General features: G+C 37.7%; 2 protein-coding genes across 2 annotated transcripts; one reads left to right on the plus strand and one right to left on the minus strand.

Annotated features, from left to right (window-relative positions):
* Positions 1–821: 821 nt before the first annotated feature.
* On the minus strand, positions 822–15,286 carry CUNH12orf60 (chromosome unknown C12orf60 homolog). The gene is made up of 2 exons (XM_078155388.1): positions 15,177–15,286; positions 822–1,864 (listed from the first exon to the last, which is right to left on the minus strand). The coding sequence occupies exon 2, from the start codon at positions 1,842–1,844 to the stop codon at positions 1,110–1,112; it is 735 nt and encodes a 244-aa protein (XP_078011514.1). The 5' UTR covers positions 1,845–1,864; positions 15,177–15,286; the 3' UTR covers positions 822–1,109.
* Positions 12,654–13,495, plus strand: SMCO3 (single-pass membrane protein with coiled-coil domains 3). Its single transcript, XM_078149056.1, has one exon. It carries the CDS (start codon positions 12,818–12,820, stop codon positions 13,493–13,495), a length of 678 nt encoding a protein of 225 aa, XP_078005182.1. The 5' UTR covers positions 12,654–12,817.
* Positions 15,287–15,978: the final 692 nt, after the last annotated feature.

Here is a 15,978-nt window from a genome sequence, read left to right on the forward strand (position 1 = left end):
AGCTTCATCACCAAAAGTTTGGCCAAAAAGTGATGATTGTTTTTTGGCCACATAACAAGATACTGAGGATTTCCGAGCTACACAATTGAAGAGAATACTCATGTTGATAAAAAAAAATACATATTTTTTAAGCACTAACAAAACATACAGCCTACTAGTTAGGATAAGTGTTTCTCAAACTCCAGAGTTTGGGAGTAAGGAATAGAGGTAAAAAAGATAATAAAATAATAGAATCTGATAATCAGAAGGGACCTCAAAGAGCTGTCTAATCCAATTCATACCTGAACATTGCCTCTACTACTACATTTGCCAAGTTGTCACTCAACTTCTGTCTAAAAACCTCAAGCAAGGAGAAATTTATGATATCCTGAGGTAGTCCATTATATATTTTGAGATGAAATTCACAGACAGCTACACTGGCCCAATTCCCATAAACCACCACTACACACTCCTTGGGCCATTTCTTTCTGGAAAAACAAATCAACAAACATTTATTGAGCACTTACTATTTGCAAGACACTTGTTAGGCACTATAAGAACTGGTATGTGTGATCCAGTAGACAAAAAAGCTAAGTAAGGTTTTTTTGTTGAGTTTTCGTTTGTTTGTTTTTTACTGCTTTAAGCCTAATCATCCCTAAGGGTTTCTTGCCAGTACAGGCCAATATCCGTTGCTCAGTGATAAAGCTTATATAGTCTTGGACTTGCCAGTTTTTTGCTGGAAATAAATTTATAAGTTATCTGAAAGTTGGAATACCAAAAACTTTAGTTTTGCTTTAAGAGAACCATTTAGTGCTCAGAAACATTGTCAAATACAGTAATAATGTTGGTCTTTTGCAATTTTTATCTTTTGTTAAGCAGATGCCATTCCAAAGGGGATTTATCTGAGATTTAAACAAGCAAGAAGAGAAGTAAATTATTTGCTGTTTGACAGCTGCCTATCCTCATACTTCTAATTAAATAACAGGCCTAGGTTTCCTAAAATCAAAGTGCCTCTCTTCTAATAGTAAAGGAATTTCCTAGCTTTTATGGTGAGAAATCATCGGATGAAAACTGCTCTTCTACTAAGCAAAACGTCTCCCCTGCAGTTCCACTACTTACTAATTGTAGAGCTACTTAGTTAATTTTAATAAGTCCATATTGGCTTCTATAGCCTTAGCGACTTGTTGTAGTTTGTCTGCAACAGGTTCCATAGTCTTGACAATTTCTTGGAGGTTATCTGCAGCTGACATTGGGGGATTAATGGAGGTTTGGCAATCTATCAGTTTGCTCAACTTCTCTGGGATGTCTGTAGGTGACATTGCTGTAGAAGTTAGGCAACTACTCTTCTCTGGAGCTCTGGCAGGTCCTGGTTGCTCACATGGATCTTTTTTACGGAGGTCGGTCAGTCGGAGGCTCATGATTGAGGACCTCATCAGCTGGGCAAGAGCACATTCCATACTCTCAAAGAAGTTGACTTTTTTCAGCATAAGAACAAGTGGCAGCTGGGTACAGTCAGAAATTTCTTTAGCTGTTTCACATAACTTTTTAGCATTTATTAGACAGGGGTCTTTCTCCAACACAGAGGTCATGGTTGCTGTTATCTTGGAAAATTGAGAACATTCAGTCCTGGCTTTGTCTTTTGATTCAATATCACCCTGGACTTTCTTCAAAGAACATACTACTTCTTCAAAATAATCCTTAACAGTTCCACTTTCATTCACAATGATACAAGGTATTTGGCAGCCCAGATAATTGGTGAGTAATTGAATAAAGGTATTTATGGAAGAATTAAGTTTTAGTAAGCAATTGTAGAAAGTATTACCAGTCTGAATAAATCTTTCCATATCCTCTGACATAAATGACATTCTTCTAAGAAGTGGCAGAACTGCAAAACATATCAAGAAACCAAAGTGAAGAAAATTAAAGTATGAGAAGAAAAAAATTTAATAGTCTCTAAGGCGCTACAAGAAGTAGCTATGTCAATTCTATACAGACTTACTGATTCTGGATTACAAAGTTAACTTCTACAAGGTAAAGCACAAATAGTCTTATACCTGCTCCTTTAGCTAGAAGATATCTGGTATGATTGATAAAAAGCATGCTAAACCCTGTTCTGGTCATGAAATGTGAGTTCTAATTCTGGCTCTGTCACTAATTAATATGTGACACTGAGCAAGTCATATCACATTAGTAAAGATTAGTTTATGGTTTTAGAGCTAGAAGGAGCCATAGAGATGATTTATTCCACTTCTACAAGTAAAGAAACTGAGGCCCTGAGGTACTTACTGACCTAAGTACCAGAGGTTTGTTCTGAGTTCAAATCCAACATTTCTTCCCCTACACTACCCTATGCAGCCTCCATAATGGGCTTCAGCTTCTTCATCTATAAAATGAAAAAGAGTTTTAGTAAATGTTCTCTAAAGTTCCTTACAATTTTGTAATTCTATTTTGGAAATAAAAATGCCGTTGTGAAGAGAAAATACTGATATGTAAGTAAATGTAAACAACATTAATTAATCCACCTTGTGAAGATCACTGTATTAGTGGTCACCTGTTAGGAGATACAAAGAAATGCTGTATAAAACATTGATACTACCCTAAAAGGCTTTATAATCTAATGAGGAAGACAGTTCTAACTCATAAAAAAATATATGACACACACACATACACACATATATATATATGTATATATATATATATACATATATATATATGTATATATATATATATATACATATATATATATTATACATATATATATACGTATATATATATATATACATATATATATATATATACGAAGAAACATAAACCAGCATAAAACTAACTTGTTCAGAAACATATAAGAAGACAAATAAAATCAACACTAATGAGTTCATGAATTGATTAGAATAACCAAAATAACCTTTTTGGAAGAGAGAGGGAAGGTACTTTGGATTAGGGTCTTCATTTAATAGCTTTTAACCCCCAAAATGGCTTCCAAATTTGTGCAAGGAAATAATATAAGATGATGTGCAAGATGCCTCAGAAGTACAGACTCTCAAAGGAGGAAGGAACATCATAGACCATCTCCTCTGACCTAAATGAGATCATCTCCCCTTACAATATTCCCAGCAAAACATCACCCAGATTCATCTTGAAGACCTCTACCAAAGGAAAATGCATTACCATCAGAGGCCACCCATCTCACTACTCATGGTCCACAGGAGAAAAAAAAAAAAAAGAAAAGAAAAAATTGCCTCAACAAAAGGAAATGTCAGCAGAGTAAGCAGAGAAGCCCAAGACTGGGGAGTATAGAATTGAAGGGCTTAGAGGCAATCCTTAATTCTTTTTTATTAATTGCCAGCTATGGACAAGCCACTGTACTAGGAACTGAAGATACAAAGACAAAAAAAATACTCTTCTCTCACCCTTTAAAATCTATTCTTATGATTCTGTCCTTTGGATTGTGATACTTTATCAGGTCCCATTTGCCTTACCAAAACAGTACTCCACTTTATCCACTTTAGATAAAGTGGAGTACTGTTTTAGTAAGGCAAATGGGATCTGATAAAAGTACAGCCATAAGGACCATAAGGTCAAAGAGCTGGATGAGGTGTTACAGGGCATTTGATTAGTTCTTCAAGCCAGCACCTTCCTTTCTAGTTTACTTACACACTATTCCTGTACATATATTCTGTGGTCTGGGTTATACTGGCCTACTTGTTCTTCCCAAAATACTCTATCTCCCAGCTCCATGCCCTTGCATGTGCTGTCCCTCAAGTCTCAATGCTATCCCCCCTTCACCTTCGTCTCTTGGAATCCAAGGTTTCCTTCAAGATTCAGCTCAAGAACCACCTTCTGTATGAAGCTTTGTCTGCTTATGCCTTCCTTGCTCTCCAAACTACATTGAATTCATTTTGTATATATTCTGCAATACTGACATATGTACGTGTTGTCTCTCATATTATGAGAAGGATTGTTTTGATTCTGTCTCTGTATCCCCCAGGCTTTATTTGAGTGTATGGTACATGGTAGGGGCTTAATATCTTTATTGACTGATACTTCCCTATATAACTATAAAATAGATACAGAAGCATGACAAGGAAACAAGGAGGCAAAGAAGTGAAGTATTTGCACTGGAGATTCAAAGTTAACAATTAAAGCAGTCTTTTCAGACTAGCCCTGAGATATGGAAGCATGTCCTAATTTCAGCCAAACACTATAAATAAATCATTCCTCAAATCTCTCTGTGTACCTTGCCAGTGAGCCTAATCTGTGGATTTTCTTTCTTTGCACAGTGACTATAACATTTTTCAACAACACAAAGTAAAATGAAGTTCAGAAAAGCAAAGAAAAACTAATTTATTTATCCTGCCTGTAATTTTTATTATATTAAAATAACTAATAAATAAAATAACTAATAGGAAAGAAGGTTTTTAAACACTAAGAGATGCAGAAATCACATAACAAGGCAGGCAGTGGGACCTAGCAGAGTCCAGCAGACAGAATAAACCTGGGTCATCACATTCCAGAAACAACCAGATGAATAAACATTCCCCATAATTCTCCTAAACATTCACTGGGACTACAGAACTAAGAAGTGCAGACAGGTAGGCAATCCTAATGCTGCTGAAATCTCACTGTAACGTTATCCGTTATAGGGTGGAATTTGGCAAGGCATATCAATCTTGAACTTCATCCAAGGAGAATTTAATTAGTGAAGTAAGGGCCTTGTGGTGCTTGGTTTCTCCAGACACCAGAGAAGTTTCTGGGGTAGGGAGAAAGTAAATTTAGTACTCCTAAAGGTAGCAAAATTAGAGTTTAAAAAATAAATGTGTATAACTTAGAAAGTATAAAGGATTAAGTAACTATTGTGTGATTAAGTAACTAATGTGCATATTAGGTAGATGATATTTTCATTTGATGTATTTGCTAATAATCAGGACCACCAAATATTCTTTTGCTGCTACATTAGGTTCTTGTAATTCACTTGTATGCTATGTGTAAGTGTGCTTAAACACATGTATCTCTAAATTGATTGTAAGCTCCTTGAAGTGGGTAAGGTTATCATTTTTCTATATACCTCCTTGTTGTCTAGTAATAATCACATTTACATAGCACCCTAAGACTTATAAAGAATGCTTTCTTCACAACCCCATGAGATGGGTAGTACAAAAATTACCCCCATTTCATAAATATTTACAATAGACATTCTGTAGATGCCGACAATGACTAAGATACAAGTTTTGTTATCTCTTCAAAGCAGCATAGATTCTAAAAACTCAAATCATGAGACCATTATCAGATTGGTGATTGTTGAAGGTATTATTTGCCCATAGCTCCAAATTGATGTACAAGGACAATAAAATGTAATGACCTTGACTCTGTAGTCTCAGACTAGTATGAATGTGCATAAGGACCTCCTGGGCAACCTCACAGACTTGTCCCCGGGGTGGAGAAATGTAGAATTCTCCCCGTAATTTGTGACCATTGTGCTGTTTACTGTACAATGCTGAAGTGATCTCATATTTCTCCTTATACATTGCCAAAGTCAAATAAGCAAGATTATAATGTCCAAATGGATTGGTAATGAGCCAGAGTGCAAACCACTGATATTATGCCATTGGTACAGGAGCTGTCCTTACACTCTAGCTACTAGCTACTAAGACTTGTTAGCTTCTTATAAACAGTGATGGTGCCTTTTCATGTTATTCATCAGCATTTTGTAACAAAAATACCAACCATTAATGCCTTCTGCATATACAACACTGTGCTATAAGCATTGGGGAAGCAACACAGCTTAGATAAAACACAGTTTCTGCCCTTAGAGAGGGTGTATATAGATGGTACTGGAGGTCACTAGGTGGCACTGTGAATAGAGTTCTGGACCTATATCCAGGAAGACCTATGTTCAAATCTGGCCTCACACACTTACTGGCTGTGTAACCCAGGGACAGTCACTTAACCACTGTCTGACTCAGTTTCCTCAACTGTAGAATGGTTATAGTAATATCCAGGGTTGTTGTGAGGACCAAAAGAGACATTTATATAGCAATTAGCACAGTGCCTGGTACATAGTAGGCAACTAATAAATATCTATTTCCATCCTTCTTTATAGAGATTATAGTCTAGTAAAGGAAAAAAACACCAACAAAAAAAGCCATGATACAACATTACATGTTGTAGACCCTGTTGGGCCACTTTCCAAATTCCCACTCACATTGATGGGCTGGGTCCCCAGAGGGTGACTATAACATACTTCCCTCAGACTCCATGGTAATCCTGACCTTGGGGTTTCTAGTTCAGTGGCTCAAAATGATCCATGGGTATGCATCCCAATGGCCTCAATTAACTTTTAGCAAAGGTATTTACTAAGGTAGTATATATAGTAATAGTATGAAACATTTCCCCCAAAAATCCTGGGACACACTCTCCTATAAGTACAAATAGAACCCAGGGAAAAGTGGCCTTCAATTTGGAATATGATGGTGGTGTAGAAAATATGTGTGACCAAAAGGTAAATTCACAACTCCTGGTTTTTGGAAGTCCTTTCTTGAGTCTATAGCTAGTTTTTGTTTCCTAGTTCAAGGGTTACCTTCACTGAAGCTGCTTCCTCCTCAAGTGTGTAACTTTTTGTCTTCAGTGAGGCAGTATCCCTGCTCTCAGTTGCTTACATTAGCTCCTACTGATTTAATCTCTCCAATAGCATAGCCCTGAGTTGGGGGTTGGGGGAGTCTGGGCTCTGTCCAAAGCCTCTGCCCTTTACTGTCTTCTGGTACAGAGGTACAGAGACTAGAAAATGCTGAAATTTGACTGCTTTGCTGCAAGATTAACTGCTGAAATTCCTCTGAGGGCTGATTAAAGCTCCCAAGTAGTGGTCATCTTGTTTGTTAGCCAATCACATTAGACCCAATCAAAGAGAATGATACCTTATGAGGGACACATACTGTTAAAATTCCACCACTACCTTAAATTAAGTGATTATCTTAGGTAAATTAATTACCTTAAATAACCAGATCCCTTACAGTTAGAGTTCATTAAACAGTTACAAGACAAGGTATTATGAGGTGTGACTGAGAAATGCAAATATCTACTGGGGACGAAGGAAGTCAGGAAAAGTTTCAGGGAAGAGGTAACATTCTGTTATTGTTCAGTCATGTCTGTCTCTTCATGACCCCATTTGGGGTTTTCTTGGCAAAGATACTGGGGGGGGGAAGTTGCTATTTCCTTCTCCAGCTCATTTTACAGATGAGGAAACTGAGGCAAACAGGGTTAATTGACTTGCCCAGGATCACACTGGGCAAGTGTCTAGAGGCCAGATTGGAAGTCAGGTCTTCCTCACTCCATGAACAGCACTCTATCTACTGTACTACCTAGCTGCTCTTTTACAGTTGGGCTGTAAAGCACAGATAGGATTTCAACAAGCAAAGAAGAAACAGAAAGGTACAGCGTAAACAGTGGCATGGAGGCATAAAAGCAGAGTGTGTGTGAGTGTGTGTGTGTGTGTGTGTGTGTGTGTGTGTGTGTGTGAAGGGAATAAAAGACTCCCTTTTGGTTAGAATATAGAGCACCCAGAGAATAATGTGTACAGCTGGAAAAATAGAATGGTAATAGATTTTTAAATTGTGTAGAGCAGACATGTCAAATACACTAGGACCATGTACCACATACTCCCGAATGCAGCTTGAACCAGATAAAAATATAATTGTAAAATATCTAAAAAGACAAGTAAAAATGCAATAAAACGTAATATTAATTATTATCAATGTAAATTAACTATTAGTGTTAATAATTATTAAAATATAACAGCTATTCATGATCATTGATATTAATTGTTAATAATGATTGATAAAATGCAATGAAGCATAGATAATATTAATACATTACTTTTCTAAGTCAATATGCAGCCTGCAGGAATCCTTATGTATGGTTTAATAGCCCCTATTTCTATTTGAGTTTGAACCACTGGTAATAGAACATTGAATGCCAAACAAAGGATCCTGAACTTTAATCCCAATAGCCATTGACGATTTTAACACCATCATGTTCTTAGCAATCATTCACTAAATTTATGTTCAGTGAATGAATGAGAACTTCAAGAGAAGACCAGAGTACCACTTGTTGGGGCTGCTGCAGGTGTGACTATTGGTTTGGAATAGGTTAGACTAGATGGCCTCTAAGATCCCTTCCTACTCTAAGTTACTCTGATTCTATAATGGCCATGGCTAACATGTTCCAGTTAAGCATAACTACATTCTTGTTCTGTTAGTTGGTTCTGCTGCTAATGGCAGCAAAAATCTTCCCTTTCCCTGGATATAAAAGAGGATCCTCCTTAACTATTCAAGTAGGTATGTAACTAGTGCACACATGCACGTGTGCAAGCACACACATACATACATACAATATTTCTCATTACTAATATGGACTTGAAAACTAGAAGCCAAGAACGTAAAAATATATTGGAAATGCCTTGGCAAAATACAATGAACTTAAAAGCCCATTTAGTGACTCCTCTAAATGGTCATTCAGATCTAGCCATATAATCTGAAGATAAAGGTTTTCTATTTCTAAATTACTTTAGTAAAAGTTTTCACTTTTCCTCATTCAAAAAACTTCAATGACTTGCATGAAAATATTGAAATGGGGATAGGTAGAAGGAATTCAGAGGGGAAATCTAAGCTATTTTTATCTGTACTATCTGGTGGGGAAAACATATTTCTGCAATACTTCCTTTCCCCAGTGGTCATTCTAAAACACAACATAATCAATGTCACAATGTTTTGAGGGCCCCTGGACATTGAGGACCATGACTACAGTTTAAATGGATTCTCTGAAATTCATTTTTCGTACAAGACATCTATTATTCAGATAGCCATATAAGTCCAAAACTACTTTTTTTCTTTTCTTTCAGTTTCAAAAACATAACATCAAACTAGCTTGGGTAGCTATGTCTTCAGAATTTTCAGCCAAGTAAACATCACAAAGAGACACACACCAATTCATTTTCTTTCTCTAGGTGTTCAGTGACTACATAACAGCCCAAGTGTGCACTGTTAACTGGGCTAACACTGTTTTAACTTTATCCATGACATGGCACTACTATTCCTTCCTTAATTAACATTGGACAGAATGACATTGCTTATATACATATATATGTATATGTTTTTCCTTATGGAACTTGCAGTTTATCTTAACAAAGCCTAAGACTAGTGTATATTGTTATACGCAATTCATCAAGTAGTAAGCCTTGCATCCTGGTAAAAATAAATATGGAGGTATTTAAGCTTACAATACACCCTCTGAAGTCATACTTTTAATTCTGAACATAGCTTTTCATCAAGAGGTTTGTTTTTCTTTGAAAAAAAATCAACTGTGTTTTGTCTGTTTTTTTTTAACTGCTCAAACCCTTTGCTGCCACCCCTCTATACTCACCAGGAGCAATAGCTTTTCCTTTAAGAAGTTCCTACAAATGATGTAGGGAAAAAGGGGTTGGTAACAGTACACCCCATAATGCCCAAGCAGGTACAACTCCATTCCCTCTCTCATACTCCCCAGGGATTTGTGCTGGCCCCTCTTCAGACCCCTGATCCTATGTTGCCTCAACCCCTTCCTTTGGTTTCCAGCAAGAAAAAAGTTCTAGAGTGGGATAGCGGGTGTTCCCAGCACTGTCTCCAGCCTTATTTCTTTATCCTTACCCTCCTGGCCTATAGCTATGTCATCTGATCAACAGCAGATCAGTGGAGGGGAGCAGGAAGAAAGAAAAAAAAGAACTGCAAAAAAGCCCCAGACTGGCAGAGAAGGTGTCCACCCTCTGCCTATATAGGCATGAAATTGCACTTTAGGATAAGGTTGACAGAGAAAAAAAAAACATGCAAGGAAGCTACCCTAGTGTTCTAATCTCACCACATTTACAGGTAATGTGTTCAATTATAAATTAAAATGGTCAGCAGCTCAGGGGTCCTGGGATGCTCCTTGTGCTCCTACCTAACACCAAGAAAAGCAGATGGCAGGACCTCCAGCCAGGGTTCTCAGACTGGTATTAACCTTTTGTAAGATATCTGTTCATTATTATTATTATTATTATTACCATCATCATTACTATCATTCAGAAGAGATTGAATAATTTGAAGGCAGTGGCTCCATACTACTCCCCTCACCCCCCAGGGACAGATACAGCTCCCAAATTTGGGAAAAATTATTCACCTCTGGATATATGATATACCCCAGATCATCTAAATCAACATTAATAATATTCATTCATAAATACTGAATTAAAAAACCTAAATTTTGTTAAAACTGCTCATGCCATCCTTGCGGACAATATGAAAAAATGTCAGTAAGATGGTAATAATACGGTTAGGGAGATTCCCATTTGGTTGAATAACTGGTCCCAAAGAGTAGTCATTAATGCTGGATAGCAACTTGAAGGGCAATCTCCACTAGAGAAAGTCCCAGGTACCTGTCCCCAGCTCTCTGATAATATTTATTAGTAATTTAAAGATGAGAATGAATGGAGGCAGTTGGTATACTTACCAAATCTGTAGATAACCATTCTCACTGGCTATTGACCTATATTTCTTTTCACCTCTTCCAGGCTAAACTCCTTGAGAAAACCATCTAGAGTAAGTGCCTCCACTTCCTCTTCTATCACTCCTTTTTAAAACCCTTTATGATGTGGCTTCCAACTTCATCATTCAACTGAAACTGCCCTCTCTAAAGTTACCAGCAATCTCTTATTTGCCAAACTAGAAGGCCTGTTTTCAATAATCTTCCTCTGATTTCTCTGTTGTATCTGACACTTCTGGATATTTTCTTCTCTAGGATTTTGTGACACTGTCTTCTCCTGGTGTTCCTCCTATTTATCCAACCACTCCTCAGTACCCTTTGCTAGTTTTTCATCCATGTCATGTCCTCTTCTCTTTTTTGCTCTATACCACATCATTTGGTGACCTCATCAACTCCCTGGGCTTCAATTACTTTCTATGGAGATGATTCCCAGATCTCTATATCTAACCACAATCTCTCTGATGAACCTCAGTCATATAACTCCAGTTACCTTTTGGATATCTTAAACTAGGTGCCTCAAACCCAACATGTCAAAAAGAGAATCATATTTCCCTCAAAAAGATCCCTTTTTCTGAACTTCCCTATTACTGCTGAGGGCATCACCCCCTTCCCAGTCACACAGGCCTGTAAATTTGGTGTCATTCCCAGCTCCTCATTCTTACTCATCCCCTGTATCCAATCCATTGCTAAATTTTGCACAACATTTATCATATACATCCCCCTTTCTCTATTCACACAGTCACAACCCTAATTTAGGCCCTCATTGCCTCTCATCTGGACTACTGGTCTACCCCCATCATGTGTCTCCCATTCCAATTCATCATCCATTTCACTGGCAAATCATTTTCCTAAAGTACAAGTCTGACCTCATGCTCCCTGCTCAATGAGCTCCAATGGCTTCCTATTATCTCCAGGATCAAATAGAAAATTGTCTGTTTGGCAATGAAATCTCTTCTTAACCTGGCCTTCTCCTACCTTTTCAGCTTTCCTACAGCTTACTCTCCCTCCTTGAATTCTACCATCCAGCTACACTGGCTTACTGACCCTCCATCTCCCTTCTCCTTGTCTTCACACTAGTTTTTCCCCATACTAGATTGTTCTCTCTACTTACCTCCACCTCTAAGTTTCCCTGGCTTATTCCAAGACTCAAAAGGTGGGATATGACTCTCCCTACTTCCACAGCTGCTAATGCCTTCCTCTTTCAGGTTATCTCCCATTATCTATTCCTCTCTGTGTCTCTCTGATACATCCACACATGACAGACAGACAGTCAGAGATTAGATAGATAGATAGACAGACAGATAGATAGAGAGATATAGATCTTTTGGGTGCATTTTTTTTTGGCTAGGCAATAGGGTTAAGTGACTTGCCCAGGGTCACACAGCTAGTAAATGTCAAGTGTCTGGTCTGAGACAGGTTTGAACTCAGGTCCTCCTAACTCCAGGGCCAGTCCTCTACCCACTGCGCCACCTAGTGGCCCCTGGCTGCATTTTTTCCACACGTCATCTCTCCCATTAGAATGCACACTCTTGGAGGGCAGGGATTGGTTTGTTTGAGCATTTAGCACAGTGCTTAGCACATAGTAAGAGTTTAATAAATGTTTATTGCAGAAGATTAGGTTAGAATGCAGGGCCAAATCCAGTAAAATTAAATTTAAAAGTGAGAAGTACAAAACCCTGAACTTGGTTTCAAAAGAATCAACTTCACAAGTTCAAGATGGGGGAGATGTGACCAGACAATGTTTAGTAGGAAAATAAATCTGGACTGCAAACTCAAAATTAATCAATAGTGCAATATGGCAATTGAATAAGCTAATGAGATTTTAGGCTACATTTAAAAAGGCTTAATGTTCATAACATAGCAGTAATAACTTTTCTGTATTATACTTAGCTTGATCAGACCACATGTGAAGTATTCAGTTCTGTCTGGTTGAGTACACACACAAAAAGAAAAGGGAGAGGCCTAGAGATCATATCAGTTGAACATCTCTTTAATCTCCTTTGTATTTCTTTTCCTGAATTTGATGTTTTTGAAGTTTTTCCTCCTTAGTAGTCCCCTGCCCTCAGCAAGGGTTATGCATCAATTTTATATAACATGCTAACTTATATTATACATCCCACTTACTTTTCCATATATGTCCCTGTGCCGTGTAATAGTCTTCCAAAAAGAAGAAAGTTGCTTTTCTACACATGAAATGAGATATTTTCTAATTCAGTCCACTGAAATACCAATACTTTCCTAAGGCTGTTAGAAAACTTTAACTTTTCTTTTTCAGAGATCCATTTGGAAGATGGCTCAGAGTGATTTTTTCTACCCGGAGAACTCAAAGAGGAGACAGGAACTGAACAACCTACACCAGCAGCTGCTTAATTGCTTATCAGACAGCTTTGATGTCACCAATGAACTGAGTGGGGTTCTGAATATGCACTTGGCCTGCAGGTTGGAATCCATAGAAATGAAAAGAAATGGCACTATTAAGGAAAACTGTGATATCATCATAAAAGCCATAAAGAAGATCCAAAAGGAAGTACAAAGAGTTGATGACGTGCTAAAAGAAAAATTGGAGCCAACATTGTACAGAAAACTTCAGGACATCAGAGAAAGGGAAACAGAAAAAATTGCAATTGTGCAGAAGGTTATGTCAGTCATCCTGGGAGAAGCCACTTCCACTGCCAGCACAGTAGCTGTAAAACTTATCTGCTCAAATGTTACAACTGTTGTCATTAACAAATTGGTCACTGTGTTAGCCCAAATTGGTGCATCTCTGCTTGGTGGTATTGGGGTTGCTGTTCTCAGACTTGGACTAGATATGATCCTCCATGCCATATTAGGGGCAGTGGAAAGAAGCCAGCTTCAAGCAGCAATTAAAAGTTATGAGGAACACCTGGTGGAGTTCAAATCTGCCTCAGAAAAATACCATCATGCCATAAAAGAGGTCACCAATACTCTGAAGTGCAGGTTGAAATGAGGAGTTTGTATTTTATTTGCAGCTGCAATTTCTGTTGCTTCTATTTCAGCCTTGGTTGTTAGATTAGGTTGATTTCCCACATAGTTTCAGCTTCAGGCTGTGACAGAGTTAGAGAGGAGTGGCTATGGCTGCTGTAGTGGGGAAAAGCGGGTGCCATTCAGAGGTGCTGGGACAAAGTGCCCTTGACTCAAAAAAACATGCTTCTAAAACTATATTCGCTAGCTCAACACTCTCAGCCTGAGCTCAGGCTGATCTTAAGGGAAAGGGATCTCCAATCTGAAGAGCAAAGAGTATACCTCAGAGTCCCCTGAGCTATTCTTCCAAACTATGTCACCAGATCAGTAGCTTTTATAAGACACTAGGCATAGCAATGCCCTCTCTTTTGTCTCTTCTAAGCACTCATTTGGCTAAATGCCCTAGAGAAATATGCCAGTGGCTTCAGGAACCATTCAAATCTATAATACTATATTTCACTAAGTCCTGGGCCTTAGTTATAGAATATAAACCATCAGCTTAAGTACTGTACTCTGAAAGTTGGAAGTGAATGAAAAGGCTAGGATTGAAGGTGAAATTAAGTAGCAGTCTTCAGCACTTTCCACTAATTACAGAATTCCCAATACAAATGTCAATGGCAGATATTTACTCCGGGTAGAATATTTAGGGATACCAAGTTCTATTTCCAATTCCCCAGTCTTCACTTTTTTTGCTGTGTCATGATGAAAAGATTGCCTCAAGCTCCCTGGAGCAAAAAGAATATACATACAGACAATACTTTGAGGTGCATAGTATACATAATATCAGTATAACCTTGATGATATGAGAGGAATCTTCCATGTTTGGTTGAAAAGTTTATCATTTAAATGAAACTCTAGCCACATTACTATATAAGCATATACAGAAGAATTTTTTTTAAATTGTATATAATACTTACGGTACCTGAAAAAAAAGAAAGCCATTGTCATTGATATGAGTGGCCTTTAGGAGCCACGTCTCCAGTTTCCTGGGAACAGGAAAATGTAAATGTTGTGATGGAGGCCTATGGTTAAAAATCCAATTCCTCTGTAGATTGAAGTCATTTCCTACTAAGCCTGCTACAAGTACCTAACTTAATATTGTCTTTATTTCAATTTCTTATGCTTAAAAAGTAAATTTACTATTGATGTGAGAACATACATTTGAGTGCTTGGCTCACATGAAGAAAAAATATCACAAAATAAAATGTTCTCCATTAAAAAGCTAAAGACCAGAACAAAGACTTCAACTTCAAAATGTATTCCTTCATCATTTTCTCTCTCCTCCAAGATGCTTCTGTTGACTAAATACAATGCTGTCTCCAAAAATTAAAAAACGCCTAGTAAAATTACTTACCTGGGTTTAGAAGCTTTAATTCAAATTTACTGGTTATTATTCTTCTAGAATACTCAAAATTCAAGCTAAAACCAAATCAAATAGAAAAACTTACAAAGACAAAGGTAATTATTATGGAATAATCTGTATGTATATCTAAAAATTCAGCCCATCATTAGTAGTTTCTCACCAGTACTTAGAAATGTTTGCTCATAATTGAGAAGATGACTTGGTTCATAATTAGACTGTTTACCTATAACTGAAAATGCACTTAAGTATGCTGGAAATGTCCAGAATTTACACTTTTATGATTATATATTCTAAATATCCTTACCTCTATCTTTTTATAGCTATTTGGGGAAGGAAAGAGAAAGAGAGAAATGTTAGAGAGAGTTAAAAAGACAGAAAGGGAAGGGAAGAAGCAAAAGTGCTTCTAGTGAGGTAGAGAGGCCATATAGTAAAATGAATAATACCTCTGAGTAGCAGGGATGAAACAGTGACCTCATAGAGGCCTTGAAGTACCCAACTAAGCAACAGGCCAAGAAAGTCACCACTTCACATTTGTGTTGTACTTTATGCTTTTCCAAGTATTTCAGCATTTCCTTTTATTCAATCTTCAAAACAACCCTTTGCCAACAAAACATAGTTGGAAAAGTGATCCTGCCCTACACATTTGACTCCCAAATCTACATATTCAGCCCTTCTCTCTCTCCTGAAATTCCTGTCCTGGCATCTCAAACTGCCAGCAGGACACCTCCACTTATATATCCTGTCGGCATCTCAACCTCAATGTATCCAAAACTGAAGTTATTATCTTTGTCCTCACAATTCCACTCCCAATTGTAATTTCCCTGTTTCCATCAGGGGCACTGTAGCTCTTCATTCACTCAGGTTCAAAGCCTAGGAGTCATCATTGATTGTTTTGCCATTACTCACACAATGGAGACAGTTGTCAGCTCTGGTCTATAACACATCCTCAACTTCTCTTTAATCTGCTCTCTCTAGTCACACTACAGTAGCTTTGGTCCAGGCCCTCAATACCTCTCACCTGTACTATTAATAGCAATTGCCTCCTAATTATTTTCTCCCTACATCTAGTCTCCCCACTTCCCAATCTGTCCTCCACACAAGTTGTC

Source organism: Phascolarctos cinereus, unplaced genomic scaffold (genome assembly GCF_003287225.1).
Source record: "Phascolarctos cinereus isolate Bilbo 61053 unplaced genomic scaffold, phaCin_HiC Scaffold_1;HRSCAF=81, whole genome shotgun sequence".
NCBI classification, from domain to species: Eukaryota; Metazoa; Chordata; class Mammalia; order Diprotodontia; family Phascolarctidae; genus Phascolarctos; species Phascolarctos cinereus.